This window comes from Ambystoma mexicanum, chromosome 10 (genome assembly GCF_040938575.1).
Source record: "Ambystoma mexicanum isolate Mex_15411 chromosome 10, UKY_AmexF1_1, whole genome shotgun sequence".
Taxonomy (NCBI): domain Eukaryota; kingdom Metazoa; phylum Chordata; class Amphibia; order Caudata; family Ambystomatidae; genus Ambystoma; species Ambystoma mexicanum.
Window position 1 is genome coordinate 868,210,860 of NC_090932.1, and position 17,815 is coordinate 868,228,674.

General features: G+C 43.0%; 1 protein-coding gene across 9 annotated transcripts in view; it reads right to left on the minus strand.

Annotated features, from left to right (window-relative positions):
• Positions 1-17,815, minus strand: part of TMEM44 (transmembrane protein 44) — a 450,231-nt gene that overhangs the window by 182,155 nt on the left and 250,261 nt on the right. For all 9 annotated transcript variants that reach the window (XM_069618578.1, XM_069618573.1, XM_069618574.1 and 6 more), the window contains exon 5: positions 2,063-2,149. In XM_069618578.1, coding sequence (XP_069474679.1) covers positions 2,063-2,149 — 87 coding nt within the window. The remainder of the gene's footprint in view (positions 1-2,062; positions 2,150-17,815) is intronic.

A 17,815-nucleotide genomic window follows, 5' to 3' on the forward strand; every position in this document is an offset into this window, starting at 1 on the left:
GTGGCGTCAAATGAAGCAGAACACAAACAAAGGCAGTCCCAGTAGCCAAAACGGAACTGGTCCCAACGCTTTTGTATGTGTTACAGGCATTGGCGATACTGATAGCGCTCAAAGAGGTGACACAGTTAAAGAGGGCCATATTTAAGCATAACTGGGCCAAGAAGCTTCCCTGAGTGCCGCGACTGGTGCTGCTAAGAGCGACTATTCAGGGGGTGTCCCAGACATATACCAGTATCTTTTAGTGGCCCAAATTGGTCAGATGCTGGTCTGGCCTGGGTCACAGGAATCCAAGAAATGGCAGCAACTGGAACAAGGGGAGTGTTACATACCTCTGTCCTGAGGCCTAGCCACGATTTTCTCACCAAGTGGGGCCAAAAGCTAAGATAATTGGACCCACTTCAGTGACATTAACATCTGTAAAAGCCGACAATGTCCTGCTGAGTGGGCATTTTCACATTTTGGGTGGGCCTTGCCCGCTCAGGCCCTACCCGCCTCTGTCATATTTACTATTTGTTTCCCTAAGCAGGAGATTGAGGGAAGGGAACCACCTGTCCACAACCTGTTGCACAATACAATAATGGAATAAAAGGTGTAAATCGCTTACATTTCGGCCAGGACTGGGTCCCATTTCGCCGATATCTCTGAACCCAGAACTTACACCGGGCCTTATACTAACTGGGAAACTCATTACCGCCTAACCCTGGGGAAACTATATAACAATGATGGTCCTCTCATGTTTATTAACCAAGCCAAAGAAAAGTTTCAGCTAGCTGAGAAAGAGCGTTTTAGATACATTCATTTAAGACATTGGATCCCAAATAGGGAGGTGAGAACTAGAAAGCCTACAGGTCTGGAACATTTAGCAGCGGAAAGGATAGACAGCAAATGAGTTTCCCAATGCTATAAACTGCTGGACTCAGAGGATGCCTCTGTAGTTTATCCTTACATGACAAGATGGGAAAAAGAATTGGGTGTGCCGAACCTGATCAAGAAATAGGTTTGAACATGGAGACAGATTCAGAGAAATTCCAGATGTACAAATATGCAGGAGAACTCATATACGTTGTGCTACAATGGTACCTCACCCTACATAGGTTGCATAGGATACATCCGGAGACATTGGACGCTTGTTGGAGAGGGAAATCCTGGCTAGGATTAAAGTCATTAGCAGTATTCAACTCCCATGGGATCCTCTGGTGTTAGCCCTGGGCAGTCCAGATGAGGAGGGGCTATTTCCAGTGCCGGGGCATAGAGCGGGGCTTATTATGGCCTGCTTGACGATAGCTCAGTTTTGGAAAATGCCCAAGGGTCCTCGTATGGCCTGTTGGTGGATAAATATTTGGGACACACTGGCCATGGAAAAGATCTTGCCAATACTATCCAACACATATGCCAAATATTAAGACACGTGGGTGCCATCATACGTGCAGGACAGGGAACAGATGTACTCCAAGTTCTGCGTAACATTTCACTTCTCTGAAGGCCTACTGTCATACTTAAATGGTAACTGTCAACCTAGGCCTGTTAGAAAAGGCCAACACCAGGAGGTACTGGCCTATAATGGGTGCAAATTCACACGCTAGCCCCACCTGTCTGTGGAAACCTTGGAATTTTATTGTATGATTTGCCTTGCTTTGTTCCCCTTTGTTTTATTTTGTTACTTTATTATGTCGTAGATAAATGTTTATGTTGAATTAGCATGATTTATTGTGGTTGTTGAAGTACAAAATGTAAAACTGAAAATAAAATTTGATTAAAAAAAGCCCACGTGTTGCAGTTGGCAATTACAATAAATGATCAATATTTAAACGCAGAGATAATTCTGTAAGGCTCTTGAAATAGCCAATTGAAGATGTCAATGTGGTCATCATTTGATATTTTTTGCTCAGGACTATAGAGTTAAGTGTGGCCCTTATTTGTCAGCTGCTCCAAACTGTAACACACAACACAATACTTTAGATAGCTGGGTTTTAAGCAAGGAAGCCATTGTCACTGGGATATATCTCAGCAATTTCCAAATTACCAATCAAAGCTTAATGCGCCTTCACTCTCCCAGACTTACTACTTTCATCAGCATAGGACCTCTGGCCGTCCACGCAACGATCACTGCCACCATCCCCAACGTGAAGCCAATGATCTCTGTACTTTCCTGAGGAAAAGAAAACACAAACAAATCAACTATGTGGCATTTAAGTATCCGTTTTTTCATTTAAAAATCCAAGCACATTTTATACCTGTACCATGAAACCATGTCTGAAAACATGTTCAAACAGTGTGGAATTTGAAGGGCAAGATCATTATCTAGGTGTCGTATTACCTCTGGCCCACTGCCGACCCATGGCAACTCTGGTCATGGCAAATATGATGAATCCCATGTAGACATGCGTTTGTTTAGAACACATACAAAGGACTCACCCCTTAGACCACACTGCAACCCAAGCCTAAAAACATAGACTTGAATACAAATCAATTGATTTGGAAGATATGGCCGGTTGTGAAAATGATGGGCTTCCTCCATCCTGCGAAAAACCCTATCATATCATAGGGTACATGCTTCCCACAACGTATAGAAAGGGTATGAAATAATCAGTGGAGAGAGCATCCCCCATGAGAAAAAAAAAAGAGATCCTTGGATTCCTTACACATAAAGGGGGTAATTCATGGATTATTTGTGCCGATAAAAACGGGATTTGTGCGCCATTCTGCCCGCAAATCCCTGTTTAACAAATAGGAATTTGCGGACAGAATGGCGCACAAATCCCGTTTTTTTCAGCGCAAATAATCCATGAATTACCCCCAAAGTGTTTGAAAGTCAGCTTGTATCAATTCAACACCAAAAATTGATTCAATACAGACATACTGGAGAAAACCCCAGAAGTCACTCTCGCGGACATAGGCTGTGGCCCCAAGATGAACAAGACAGTGACTGTCTCTTGTTTTTCACCCCCAGGTAATAAGATATGGCATGCAGTGCTGGACTAACCCACAGAGGCCTCTTACACCATGAGCCTCTTGTGTGGTTGGCCTGTTTGTCTGCATCTCTTACCCTCTATTCCAGTCACTCCACAAATAATTTGCCCTAAACCTTTAGTATGTTATTCCTCACTTTTAACACGTTTTCTGAAATGTTTTATTATGCTTAACTACTTGTTATGCTTAACTGCTTAACTACTTGTTAATCTCTATATAGGGCCATATGAATCTTATAATTCACTATTTAGACCCTTTTTTAATCTTGAGAAACCTCCAAGATCTACTTGCAAAAGATTGTTTTTGCTCAATACCTTTGCTTGCTTGGTGATATATGGAGCCAGTTTGAAGAACATTTACAAGGCCACTTTTAGTTCCCAGTCCACCCCTGATGGCATGCGGCTTTTCACAAATGTCACACAGCAGCACAACAGTTGAAGATACAAAGGGGAAACAGACTGCTATCAAGAACAATCCCTAGTAACTAGAAACAGCTACAATGACACAAGGGACATAAACCTGAGAGTTTTAAATTCTACATGAAAAGTAATTGATGGTTTTGTCAATGCAAAAAAAGCAGATCAGACCTAGAAACAACACTCGCCAAAAGTGAACGTGACCATCCTCCCCCATTGAAACAGATGGTTGGTCCATGAGCATCATCACCCACTCGCTGAGTTCTCTAGATGCTCAACCCCTGATGTACAAGTGGAGATGCCCACCCAAGGCCATTATAAAGGGATACACATTGGATAAACATTCTAACATTTTTACCAGCCCTACATAGGGAAAAGGGTAAGATTGGCCAACATTCAAAACAATCATGTGCATTCAAAGAAGCACACACACAGGAAAAGGCCTAAGCATCATGAGATTAGCACGTCAAGGAGTGAAAAATTGTCAGTTGTAGACTTGTATAGGGCAATTGTATTGCACCAGCACACAATCAGCTAGCAACAGTAAACTCAGATCTAACATCTATGCATATTCTCTAGATTTTATTTATTTTGTATTTATCATGCGCCAAAGCCCGCAGGCATCAGGGACACATCAACACAAGAGAAACTTCAAAAGACAGAACAAGGCACAAGGGTCTGCACAGAAATACTGTTTAGTCATATAACCAAGTTTCTAGGTGTTTCCAGAAGACCAGCAGGTTTGTTTCCTGGCGTAGATCTATGGGCATGATGTTCCATGCATAAGCTGCTTGAGCTGGGAAGGAACAACCATTTCGCCTCGTTCGTTTAACTATTGGGCATCCTAGGTGCTTGGCGTTACTTGAACGCAAGGATCTACTTGGTTCATACTGTTCAAGACTTTTTTTGAGATAGGAGGTTGCCTACCCGTAGAGGTACGTATGAGTCAAGGTATTTACCTAGAATCGCCCTCTAGCAGCCACCGGTAGCCAGTGCATTTCTTTCCTAACAATGGATATATGATCTCCTCCTGGTACATTCCTGACTATTCAGACTTCCTCATTTTGCACCATCTGGAGATTGTGAATGTAATCTTTTCTGGCAGCACTCAGGAGTGCATTACAATAATCTACTCTAGAAATAATTATGGATCCAACCAAAGATTGGCAATTAGTATTGGAGACAAAAGGTTTAACCTGTCTCAGTACCCTCAAAGGATATTGAGAATGTTTAACAATGCCATCAACATGCGTATGTGCACCCAGAGAGGGCTCAAAAAAGAAACCAAGGGTCTTCACATTGTCCAGCATGGAAATAAGACTACTCTCAAAATCAAAACTCAAATATTTGGGGTCCAGTTTTGCCTTGGCTTGTGCTGATCCAAAGATCATAAGTTCAGTTTTTTAACTATTAAAGCACATCCAGTTGGTGAACATCCAGCTTTTCATAGACTCGTGAATATTAGATAGCCTGTCAGAGTCACTGGTGTAATCACCACTTAACTCCATCAGCAGTTGGATATCATCCGTGTAGTTAGTGAACTGTGCCCCCATTTTTACTAGTCAATCTCACAGGGGTCTAATGGGCATAACAAAAAGAGCCGCAGATGAGCCCACACCTTGCGGGACTCCATAATATATTTGGGCCGGGTCGAAAGAGCATTACCCCAGCACACTCTAGACCTTTTATATTTAGGAATGAGCTAATTCAATCTGTGGCATCCTTTAAACAGCTTCCTATAATCGATAAGAGTTTTCAGGAGGTGTTTGTGGGCTAGAAGATCGAATGCTGCTGATAGATCTAGTAGTATCAGCAACCCTGTCTTGCTTCTATCGATTGTATCTAGCATTTGAGTTTGGAGATCTAACCGGGTGCTATCTGTTCCCTAATTTGACCGAAAGTCTGATTATCTTGGATGAAGTATACCGGAGTATTCTAGATACTCCTGTAACTAGATAGTAGCAATCTTATCTACAATCTTTGGTAGTAAGGGAGTGTTTGCGATGAGTCAAGTTGACAGCTTCTTTAGGGTTTAAGCCAGATTTTTTTAGAAACAGGGTTACTGCAACTACTTTAATTGTGCTAGGGATAGTATCATGGGTGAAGGTCGCATTCACAAATCATAAAAGAAAGGGGGGGAAACGATTTGTACATTCTCCAAAATAAATTTAGACAGGATAACATCACCCAGACAAGTGGTGGGGTGCATACTCTCAGGTTGTCACACCGCGGGGAATCTGGCGGCTGTGGAATAGGTGGAGACTGCGTCCGCCTTTGCTGGCACCATCATGTCCAATGAAAACGTGAGGTGTTGGTCTAGTTGTTCCTGCAGCCTCCCGACACCGGTATTTATACATTTCACTTCCGGGGTCGGGTTGCGTTGCAACGTACAGTTTTCGTTCTGTCTCTTGCCTGCGCTATCTCCGTTTGGAATACCCTTTCTGATTATCACTGTTTTCTTACATTTTTCCTCCCCGCCTGTTTTTCTGATCCACTTAATATTCCCTTCCACCCTCCAGTCTTCCGTGAGTGCGCTTCCCTTCGTTTCTTTCAGTTTATTTTTTCCTGGCTACCCTGGTTCCTTCCTCCCTCGCGGAGTTTGTTCTCCTTCCTCTCTCCTTCTTTTCTTTTCTCTCCACTGATTTCCCGGTTCCGACTTTTGCCTGCATATCGGATCGCCCTGCCTCGCCCATTCCTGCTTGGATTTACCTGTTGCTCCTCGCGTGTATCGACCACTGCCTGTTATTCGGATTGCCTTGCCTACCATTTCTGGCTGGAGTACTTACGGGTTCACTCTTTCTGAGTACCGCTATCTGCCTTTCTTGTCAGCACTTCCACCCTCGCTGTGTTGGATCCGTTCCTACTTCACTGCAGTATCCTTTGGAGTCATAATACTCGAGCTCTCTTCAGCTGCGGAATCTCATCTCTTCCGGGGTTTTTTATGCCTTTGGCTTTTTCCCCAGTACTCGGCAACTGCGGAGGGTTGCCACAGATCACCCTTTGGGTGTCACTGTGGCGTCCTACCTTGGTCGCCTTCATCTGCAAAAAAAGGAGTAAAGACTCGAGCAAAAGACAACCCAACGCTGTCACAACGCCGGAAACTTCAAGGTGAGGTGGAAAGGGAGGAAGGGGAGTCGGGGGCATATTCGGAAGAAGAGGATAAGTTAGACCAAACTGACACAGGTACTCTCTTCATCCCAACCATACTAACAGATTTAAACGGGATGTTTGATTGCACATCACTTTCCCCAACCTCTGACGTCTTAGGCTACATATCCACGCCTATGGTGTTAGCAATCTTTGTATGGGGAGGTGGACCTTGTCAGCAAAAGCCTGCTGAACTATTAACACAATCTTCATTGGTAGGAACAAAAGACTGAGGCTGCATGTTTGGTTTTTTCAAGCTTCTTTTTAAACATTTCGAAGAATCTCTTAGTGTTGTTATCAGCACCTTTCAATTTGTTCATTAAAGAAGCTCTTTTTTGTTTCAGAATTTTCAGTTTTTACATTTTCTACAGCGATTTCCAGGCTGCTTTATTTACATCAGTCTTGTTTTTTGCCCAAACACGCTCTTCCTGGCTTTTGTCCTTTTTCAGGTTACTTAATGCAGGTGTAAACCAGTTATGGTGACTCAGCCAGTCCCTAAGGATTGTTGACATTGTAGGAGCAACTTGGTCTATCAATGTGACCAAATGCCTTCTATAGAAGGCTGCTAGAACACACAAGGTATCCAACTCTGTTGTAGCGTCCATAAGTAACCTGAGACAATTGCATAGGTCCTCTGATTTTAACTTGTTCAGACTTGTGACAACTCTTTTTGTACTGGTTTCTCAGATAGCTGAAGGTGGAATTCTACAAACAAAATGGTCGGACAGATACAAGGTTGAGTATTTATAGTCTTTATGTTAAAGTTCCAGGATGCTACTCAATCTAAGATATTTCCTTTTACATGGGTTGGCTCTTTATGATACTGCTCCAAGTTTAGCGTTACCTGATCAGAGGCATCTCAATGCCATTGATTAAGATCACCCAAAACTATAGCTGAACAGTTTGGTATGTTCAATAATGTCAAAATGCGTATTATTTCCTCATTAAATACAGGCATGTCCTCCCGGGGTTGGGAGGGGGGTGATATAAGCAGACACAATTCACACAGTTGTTATCACTAGGAGTGATCTTAAGATGAATGATATCACAGGTTTCACAAAGCATGGGGGATTCAAAAATACAGAGCTATTTCTTAGCCCGAATGGCCACCTCTGCTCTGTTGCCGTGTTCAGGGATTTTACAGAAAAAATTGTTTCCTGGTGGTGTGGTCAGGTCCATTTTGGGCCCACTTGAATCCTTTAGGTATGTTTCAGCCACACATGACATCAATTCCAGTGTCTGTGATGTCATCATGAATATCAATGCCGTGTTAGCCTAGCGACCCTGTATTAAGGAGTAATACTTTGATTGCTTGATTCTTAAGAGGAGGATTTGTAGGCCTGGAGACAGTGGGCTCATCGCCAAGTGTGGTATTACAAGTAGTTTCATCTGTGGCTATTTTTACTATATCATCTGTACATATGGGGTTCACAAACATTACTTTGCTCAGCGTCTTAATGCTCTTATCCACATCCATTTATAACAACCTCTATTACCGAACGAAATAGAACGCCAAGCTGAATACAATATTGGTTAAAGAGATCACTGCCAACTTAAACAGGACATTGCCACCAAGTTCCCACAACCACAGCAGAAATGGACCAAGCCCTGTCGAGCACAACAGTCAAATAGTAGTCAACAAACCCAAAACAAAGAGCGTTGCAGCAGAAATTCTTATAAGGAACTAAGGATCCAATCAGATCACCTCTGGGCAAGAGCATCAAATGCCAAACCTTGCCCTGCACCTACATGAGCCAGATACCACAGACTGACCACATCCATGGACATCTAGGAAGCTCACCTAGCTGGAAACAGCACTATAAAAAGTAATATTCTCAATGCCCTTGACTGCTTGCCTGAAAAAGGTGACAAATAAAAGACATCACAGACACTGAATGTCTAGATAGTTTGATCTACATCCTGAATGACGAAGCTGCAGAAGGATAGAAGATTATTTACAAACACTATGAGTTGAGAAAGAGGAAGTGCCTTATATCTGGGAAAATGCTGCCGGCTTTAGCACACAGCTTTTTACCAGATATAAGACTGGCCCCTAGATACAGAGATCGACCCGAGTCAGATCGTGTTCTCCAGGGGCGGTCTAGAGACAGAGCAAGCCACAGGTAAGCCACCAGTAGGAGAAATAGAGGCAACTATTGTGTAGAACTGGGACTAGATTAATGGGGCACCAACACCAAGATACAAATCTATTGATTAGTTCTCCCCCACTAGACATACCCGTAAGATAACAGGAGAAGGCAGTAGATGCGGGAGCACACCTGGCCAAACAAGGTATGTCAATTCAATACTGAATATGTCTTTGAACTTAAGAGAACCATGTGCATACTCCATTTACTAAGGAAACAGAAACATACAACAATCCTCATGCTTTTAAATTCTAGGTCACCACCTAATTACAGGGGTCTAGTACATAGATCTCGAAATAGCCCAGCAGAGTAAGAAAAACACAAAGACATGAAGCATATACAAGATCGTTATACCAATGGGTAGGTGAATACAATACATTTATGAAACACCTCAATGTGATATGATAGAAATATCCCCAATCACTTACTTGCGCTTGGTTATTTATTGTAGAAATGTGTTCCCTGAAGATTGTCCACAAGATCAAAATGCATCTGTCAGCAAAGGAAATGGCTATGTTTTAAGAATAAATGCTTCATTTTTTATAAATATTGAACATCTCTCTTTTTTTTTTTAATAGCTTGTAAATTTAACGAATGGATTGTAAAAACTGAAAAGGTATAACTAAACTACTCAAACACATATGAGATATTCCCATAAAGTCCCTCCAGACACCTGGGTAATTCCAATCCAGATAATGCTCTCTAGCATATTGCTCACCCCACAGTGCAAGTGGGCCCTTTCTGGCTACAGGACCCAAAAACCTCTATAAAAAAAAACTTCCAACAAAGGAATAGATCTTAGAATAGACCTAAACACATTACTATAAATCTGTGCCCACTCAACCAGAATCATCCATTTTAGAAATATAATCATATGTTTTGTTTCCAAACATTTTGTAGTTCCAAATTAGCCACAGGAATTTTAGAGGTTTGTGGACATGCTATGGTACACACTGTACAAATAGAAAATGGCTTGGAGGGGTGTCAAACTTAAGAATTTTTCCATCTTTTTTATACTGGAATCTTTTTCTACCAAATATAATTTCTGGTCATCTACTCTTTTAATTTTGTATTTCCATTATATGCAAAAAGAGGGAAGGAACAAGTGTATCACCAATCTGTATAATTCTCCAATGAAGTTTATTAATCTTTGCATTTTCTACTGACAGTGTGATGTAAATAGTTGCATACTAAGGAGGGTTCAACTGGTTTATTTGATGGTTTCTGTTTTTTGTCTTAAAGGATAGTTCCGGGACTTTTTTTTTATTGTCCCTACGGTTCGGCCATGTGTTTTTAAGCATAAATCGGTAGATCGTAGAAAACTTTCCTATGGACCTTACCCGACTTTTCGTCCATTAACGCACTCGAAATCAGCTGCCATTTTGTGATAATCCTATCACTTTCCGCATCGCCCTGGCTGACCTGCTTTTGCGGCACTAAATCAAACCCCCCACCCCTGAAACAGACTTTATCAAAACATTCATATTCCCCGCCTCTATCCGTGACGTGACTGTGCTTCGTAGGCAAACGCGCCCAGGCGTCTTCTACGCGACTCCACACAGAACCCGGAAACCAACACCGATCAGCTCACAACACAGTGCGCCACAATTCGGAATATGAAACTGTACTTTAAAATCAAACAGCAACACGGTACATTTGGTAAAGTACATTTATTGGACATCAAATGTTTAGAGAATATTCAGCGATTTGCATTTTTCTTTGCTCTCGATCCAAAATAGTTCGTCTTGAGGCAAGCGATGTTCGCGTGCAGTACACAGGGTGTTGGTTTACGATAAAATAAGCTCTTCGGTCGCACTGATAATCGCATGGCTGTTCCAACAACGAGGCACTAGGCCACCACAACGGTATGTATGTTGCATCTAGCCATTAGTACCGCGTAAGAGCATACTTGTACTTGGCGATCGTCCCATAAAATGGTCAGGGTGGTAACGTTGTTCACGCGGAGAAGCAACTGGCGGTTGAAAAATCCATCTGCCGGTGTCTGGTACTCGTGACACAGACAATAATGAAGGATGTACCTGTTTTAAAAACATAAAAAATGAAATTAGTCTCACCATCAGATCTTTATTAAAATTATTCATTTTATATATTACGTCGGGAAATTATTTCATAGCTAGGACAGTGCAACTGGGTATTATACGTCATTTCCAGTAACACACCCCCTCTCCGCCGCCTTTTGCAACGCGCCTATACACAAGTGTTTCAAGGCGTGGCGAGGCAAGGTAAGTGCAGAACAAGTGCTGGGAAGGGGGGGCTGTAGGATACTGAGACAGTCCCCCAGTGCAGGGGTTGACAGGGAGGCAGTTCAGGTGGAGAGTGGAAGGGCACAGGACCGAGGTCGCAGACAGTGGACCAGTTGTAGCAGGGGAGAGGGAGAGAGAAAGCAGAAGCAAAGAGGAAGGTTTTGAGGTGCTTCCGTAAAAGGAGATGGTTCTCCTCAAGATAGTGCGCGGTACAAAACAATATGCCACATAGAACGAACAAGTACAACTTAACCCGTCTTTAAAGCTACTGTATAGTAATTAAATTGCGGTATAAACTCATCTAAAGAGTTACTTACATTATATTTGCATTTTCCATTGTGTCTGTGCATAGGGCAGCCCCGAAATACCACTCCTTCTATGCTGACGTTATTTCTTCTAATGAACGAACATTAAATGGCTATGGTTTCTGAAATTTTATTCATTATCGTTTCTTACGTTATTGCACCACACCCCCAAAAAGAAGTCTTTCGGGATGGTCCCGGCCTGTCAAGGTCAAATAACAATAGAACCTTATACCGAGTCGTGGCCCATTCCGGCAGCCGAGCAAAAAATCAAAGCTGCTGACCTTCACTTTGAACGAGCACACATTCCTAGTTAGCTACATTCAGTGTAAGGCCATCTCACAGGACTTGAAATTTACACTCCATCTTTGCATTTTGTCTGCGTGCTTTGCAGCCCCAGAGAACCATAAATACGGAGACATTCTATATTTTTTGAAAAATGATTTATATTACTGTTTGGTTTAATTTAATGCGCAAATGAACAAGGTTGGATAGACACATTGCATGTACACTGAGCAATCACTTTTATTTACACATTACATAGATACACATATTCAATGGGCCTGCGACATGAGGAGACTCGAGAGAACAGACAATCAAATTACAATCATTTGAACCGTGATGTGTATTTCTCAATGAGCTCTGCTTTAGGTGGACATGGAACAGAGGCAATGTTGGGTGGCAATGCAGTTGTCCTCCGCACAGGTTCGTTCACAACTCCATGTATGTGCCTATCTAGGACGTCAACTATAAGTCTCTCAATAAACTCATATTGCATATCCTCAAACACTGGTTTGATCACCCATTGTTTACTTCTTTTAGTGAAGGCCTTATTGTAGCGAAGCGTCCCTAAAGTTCCGGTCGTCCTACTTTGTTGACGGCCAACATTATGGTTATGTGCCAAGACCGCTAGAAGAGTCCGATTTATCATGCCCTCCATGCCAAAATGCAATCGTTTTGGCCTGTACTTTAGGCACATATTGTGGAACACCTCCAAATCTCCTGTGTGGCAGAATTCCGTGAGTCCCCTCAAATCTCTTGTTATAGTTTTATCAAATACAATCTTTTCAATGGCTTTGTGAGTGGGTGATGAAGGAATCAACCACTTCTTCTTCCGTGCCTCCTCTGTGGACAAATTGTGGAAATGTTGGTTTGTGTTCCAGCGGTGAACGTTGCTACAGTGTAGCATTACTGACCGTCATTTTTCCAGTAGAATTTCCAACGACCCTTCACATGTTTTTGAGCTCCACCAAAGATGGTTGCTGATTGACTTGGACCACTGTGAAATACCTTGCATATCTTTTTTTTTACCTGCAGCCGACATTTTTTTATTGATTGATTTTGCAAGATGCCATACGTAAAATTGGTGATTTATATTTTTGTACTCTTCTCTCATTGTCTTGGCAATTGAAACGTGTCTGTCCGTGGCTATCAGGTCGATCACCATTCCCCGCGATTGTAGTTCTTGCAATGATGCTGCAAAGCCAACTTTCTCCATGGCCACTGAGGATGTACTTTGTGACACCTGCACGACCACCAAACTCACAATTTTCTTACTTTCCATGTCCTGAAAGTGGTAGGTGCAGTACTTGGCTGAAAATCCTGGGCTGTCGCACTGTCCATCACCGGCTAGCCTGAACCGTTTGCCCGCGAATGTACTTTCAATAGACATTTTTTCAATTCTCCAAGCTGCGCTAATGGCTGGAAATAGATAATCGGTTTGGTATTTGTAGAACTGAGTTTTCGCAATGAAATGGATTCCCACAAACTGAAAGAAATACTCTAACTTTTTAAAACTTGAACCACTAAAAAGTGCGGCCGCTGCACAAAGTAGATTGCCTGCTGGCAGTTGCCCCAGCATGGGTTGTGCAGACCATGAGAACGGATGATATTGTGTACAGGTGGCATGTATTTTAAGGTTAGTGCCTCGAATTGCACGAGTCACATTAATCAATGGCTCCCCACATACTTCCCCACCAACCAAATGCCCACATTTCAGCATAATAATAATATCAATCAAACAACTATCGAATACAATGAATTTGGCCTCTTTCCTTATACTGTCACTCTGCATCCCAGCTGGTTCGGCCTGTAACGTTGAGGACATGTCACTCACAGTAAAGGTACAATCTCTGATATCGTCTTCCGCTATGTACAGTGATATTGATGGTGTTTCATTGTTGTCCATTACATTCTCTTCCATTGAAACATCTGTTCCTTCTCCAGCGATGGGAGAATAAAACAATCTCTTCAACTTTCTCGCGGTCTTGGTTTTTGCGGGTGTGGATTCTGTGAATTGATCTCCGACTGCATCCGAACTACCAGGAGGACATTCACTATCAATGGCTGGTGGTGGTATAGCTCCGTTGTCAATCACTTCATATTCTTCCCATTGGCACGATGCATCTCCAGTCTCAAGTCTCTGCCAAAAGGTTTGACAAGCAACATCTCTCGTTCGCTTCACTGTCTGTGTAGATCTAGTTCGTACACCCACTCGCAACTAGAGGACAGATTGGAAAAGGGATGTTCAGTTTAAACACAACTTACAGTATTGAACATAATATAGTGACCGGGACACTAACCTTCTTTTGCTTTCTTTTCTTTGAAACTTTCTTGCCTCGAACTTCAACATCTGGACGCTGTTGCTCCGACTCGTGTGTGCATGTCTCCACTTCCTCTTGCGATGCAACGACTATATTTTCACGATAAGCACATCCATCACTCACTGACGCTCCATCGACTCCCTGAAACATAGAACTTTCATTAGTATGTATAATAATATTGAAAACACAAAATGTACTTGGGGACCAATACCCACGTACATCTCAATAGCAAAACACGAATGAACGCATTGTGTAGAACATTCAAACGACAATTATTCAGGCATTGTTGATCTAGTTAGATGGAACTGTCAAGATCCATTCCTTGGGCTCCGCATAGACTTCCATTGATGATATTATTGAAGATGACGCTTCAGCAACTCCCTGAAACACAGTAATTGCATTAGTATGGAAAGAACATAAACTTTGTGCAGGCGTCAACGGCTCATCTAAATAGACCTGCACAAATGATCAGTTGTCAAAAATAAATAATGGATATCTAAATATGATTCGATTTGCTCGATCGTTGGAAGTGTCACCACCCAGAGATCTGCATCGACTACTAGGGGTGATGTTCTTGTAGAAGAAGCTCCGTCATCTCCCTGAAACATAGTACTTGCGTTAATAAAGAAGGAAGTATAGCGGATGTAATCACGTCATATGATCTCGCTTGATCGAACTGTCAGTATCCATACCTCGAAATGCATAAGAACATCAAGGGACGCTGTAACTGCGGTGCACACTTCTGCAAGCTGTTGCGCCGACCCGTAACTGCATGCTCCCCCTTCTTCTTGGACTAATGCTCCATCGACTCCCTGAAACATAGGACTTTCATTAGTAATGAACACAATATTGAAAAAAGAAGACACATAGGAGGGCGACGACAGAAGGACATATCAATGGCTAAAAAAGAAAAACATTGTGTGTAACAATCACGCTACAATCTGATCTGAGATCTGATGATCTCCATCGATGGAACTGTCCGGAAACGTACCTCGAGCATCTGAGTGACATCAACGGTTGTCGTCAATGCGTTGGACTCCTCAGCATCTCCCTGAAAGACAGTACTTGCATTATTTTGGATAACAATAATTATAACTGAAAACAAAGACTAGAGGACGAGTACAAGGCTGTACCATTAGGTAAAATAATTACATGATAAATTAAAACTATTGATTTACATGCCTAAAACAAGTCAGTGGCAGAATAGCTAAGTAAGATTACCCGATAGGCGCTTGAAGTGGCTGATGACTGCAATAACGACACGGATGGAGAATCTTCCGCCTTCATATTGAGTGGATACATAAATGGGGAAATTATTGTTAGCTAATGCTACACACTACCGCAAGGCCGAGAGCTAGATCCGTAAACTTGACTCACCAGTGGAGGGATGTGGACGAATAGAGTGGGAATAGCGGTTGAGAGCAATTTTCGCCTTGCTCGCGGTGTTTTCTTCTTTATTAGCAATGATGTGGAGTACATGTCTGAGCTAAAGTGCCTGCTGCAGATGCGGTATCGATCACCCCTCTTGTCCGCAAAGACTTCTAGGACTCTACTTTCAAGCTCAGACGGTGGATATCCGCAATATCGGACCCAATCTCTTATCTGATCTATTGTCTTAGGGAAAACATGCATTATAGTACCTTCAGATTTATTATGGGTCTTCGAAGGGCAACCGCCAATGGAACAGGCAGGCATTGTGGAAAGTTCTGAAAAGTAAAGATCAACAAATCTCAATGAATACCAATGTGTTAAAAAATTAAATGACACATAAAAGGTCCAATGCAAGGTTCGGTTTGGTTCTTGGAACTATACACGTTATTCACATGTGGATAAGTATATGAATAAATTTAAAAAAATAGAAAAATAATTTGACTAAACTCAGAACATGTGACTAGTTCCTTGCATGTACTGTCTTGAACGAAAAGAAAACATGGATGCAAGATGACTACTAGCAAATAGATATAAATTAAAAAATTGGACGCAAAATGATTATGGTACATGGCCTTACCTTGACGGACAAACAGTTAGATGCAGGGATCAGAGTAGTTTCTTGTCGTAGAACAGGGAGCAGTTCACAGGTTGCAAACTGACGAGTTTGCTCGAAGTGGTCACGGAAGTTCACAGAGACGAAGAGCAGATAACCAGCACCTTCACGGGTTGACTAGCAAAGCGCAAAGAAGTTCTCATTCGAAATATGAAGTGGGTTATAAAGAATTTGAAACAGGGGTGTGTTTGTGAATGAATGACGTGTATATGTCGTGGCATTATGCGGTTTGCAGGGGGGCGTCCAGCGTGAGGGGGGATGCTTGGCAGGAGACACGGGGTCTGGAGGTAGACATGGGAACAACAACCCATGCTCTATAGACCACTTTGAAGTGTACATGGTCTTTGGCACCTCTTGGCCTTTATCGCTCCCTGACAGCTCCACTTGCCAGCGCAAGTACCCCGGTGCGAAATGCCTTTGATAGGGCGGGGGGTGGATTGGGCGGTGGTCGTGCAGACAAGACACAGGAAGACTCGTGAATGGAGACACACTTATGTGGATTGCAGGGGGGCGTCCAGCGTGAGGGGGGATGCTTGGCAGGAGACACGGGGTCTGGAGGTAGACATGGGAACAACAACCCATGCTCTATAGACCACTTTGAAGTGTACATGGTCTTTGGCACTGCTTGGCCTTTATCGCTCCCTGACAGCTCCACTTGCCAGCGCAAGTACCCCGGTGCGAACTGCCTTTGATAGGGCGGGGGGTGGATTGGGGCGGTGGTCGTGCAGACAAGACACAGGAAGACTCGTGAATGGAGACACACTTATGTGGATTGAAGGTGGGCGGCCAGCGTGAGGGAGGATGCTTGGCAGGAGACATGTGGTGTGACAAGACAAGGCACAGGAAGACTATTCAATGGAGACACACTAGATTCATTTAAAAAATCAAAACAACCATTGTTAAAATATATGTTGGGTTTTATTTTTTATCTAAATTTCAATTGAACATAAATAATAAACATTACACATTGTAAAGTTCCGGTTGCAGCACATCCAGGGAAAATCTGCGGTATTGTCCACTGTCGCTGGGGAAATGTTGTCTAATGGCAAGTACCGCACAGGCAGGTATTACTCTCCGAACGCGGTGTCTGAGCCTCCCGTGAAGCCACCAAGTGAAGCAACGATAGGCCACCAGCCTGTACCACCTGGCCTGAAAAAAAGAAAGATGCAATGGAACCAATTTACATGCATTCGAATGATATGTAGATGTAATTTTATATGTGGGAGACGACCATGAAATAGTAGTGGCATCACTGACATCACAACCAGAGTATACTTACTCGTTACTCGGATTACGCGGACGAACAGTGCCGCGAAGTTCGTGCATAAGCACCATCATCATCCTCAACACGGTCCGTGAGAGGCAGGCTTCCCCGAACTCTGGCAGCTCGGTGATGCATTGCGGACTTGGCTCGCCTTCCGAAATGTAGGCCAAGCACCCGGAATTTTCACGGCAGCGGCAGTTCTCCTCCTCAGTTGGCATTAGCTCGCACCGATTGCACATGCACCAGGTGGAGACGCCGTCCATGCGACATGGTCCAGGCTCTTCATCCGTTGACTGGTCCTCCCAACTGCCGTCCGAATCCCCATCGTTTTCGCGTGCTTGCCTTTCCAGTAGTTCCTCCTCGGTGTACTCGGGCTCGTACATATACGGCATTATTGTAGCCATTGTGTGGTAAAGAAAGTAAAATAATTTACAGAGATGGTACAGGTGTTCACAAGGCCTAGAAGCGGCGAAGGTAGCTGACCAGAGCACAGAAACGAGTCACAGAATACTCAAAGTAACACAGAGAGAGGAATGGAATCGGAAATCGGCTGCTGTGTGTTGTGAAACGGTGTGTTTATACTTATTGAGGAAAGAGGCGTCCTGCCATTTCCATGGCGACACTCCATTAGCTGAGGCGCAGCGATTGTTGACACGAA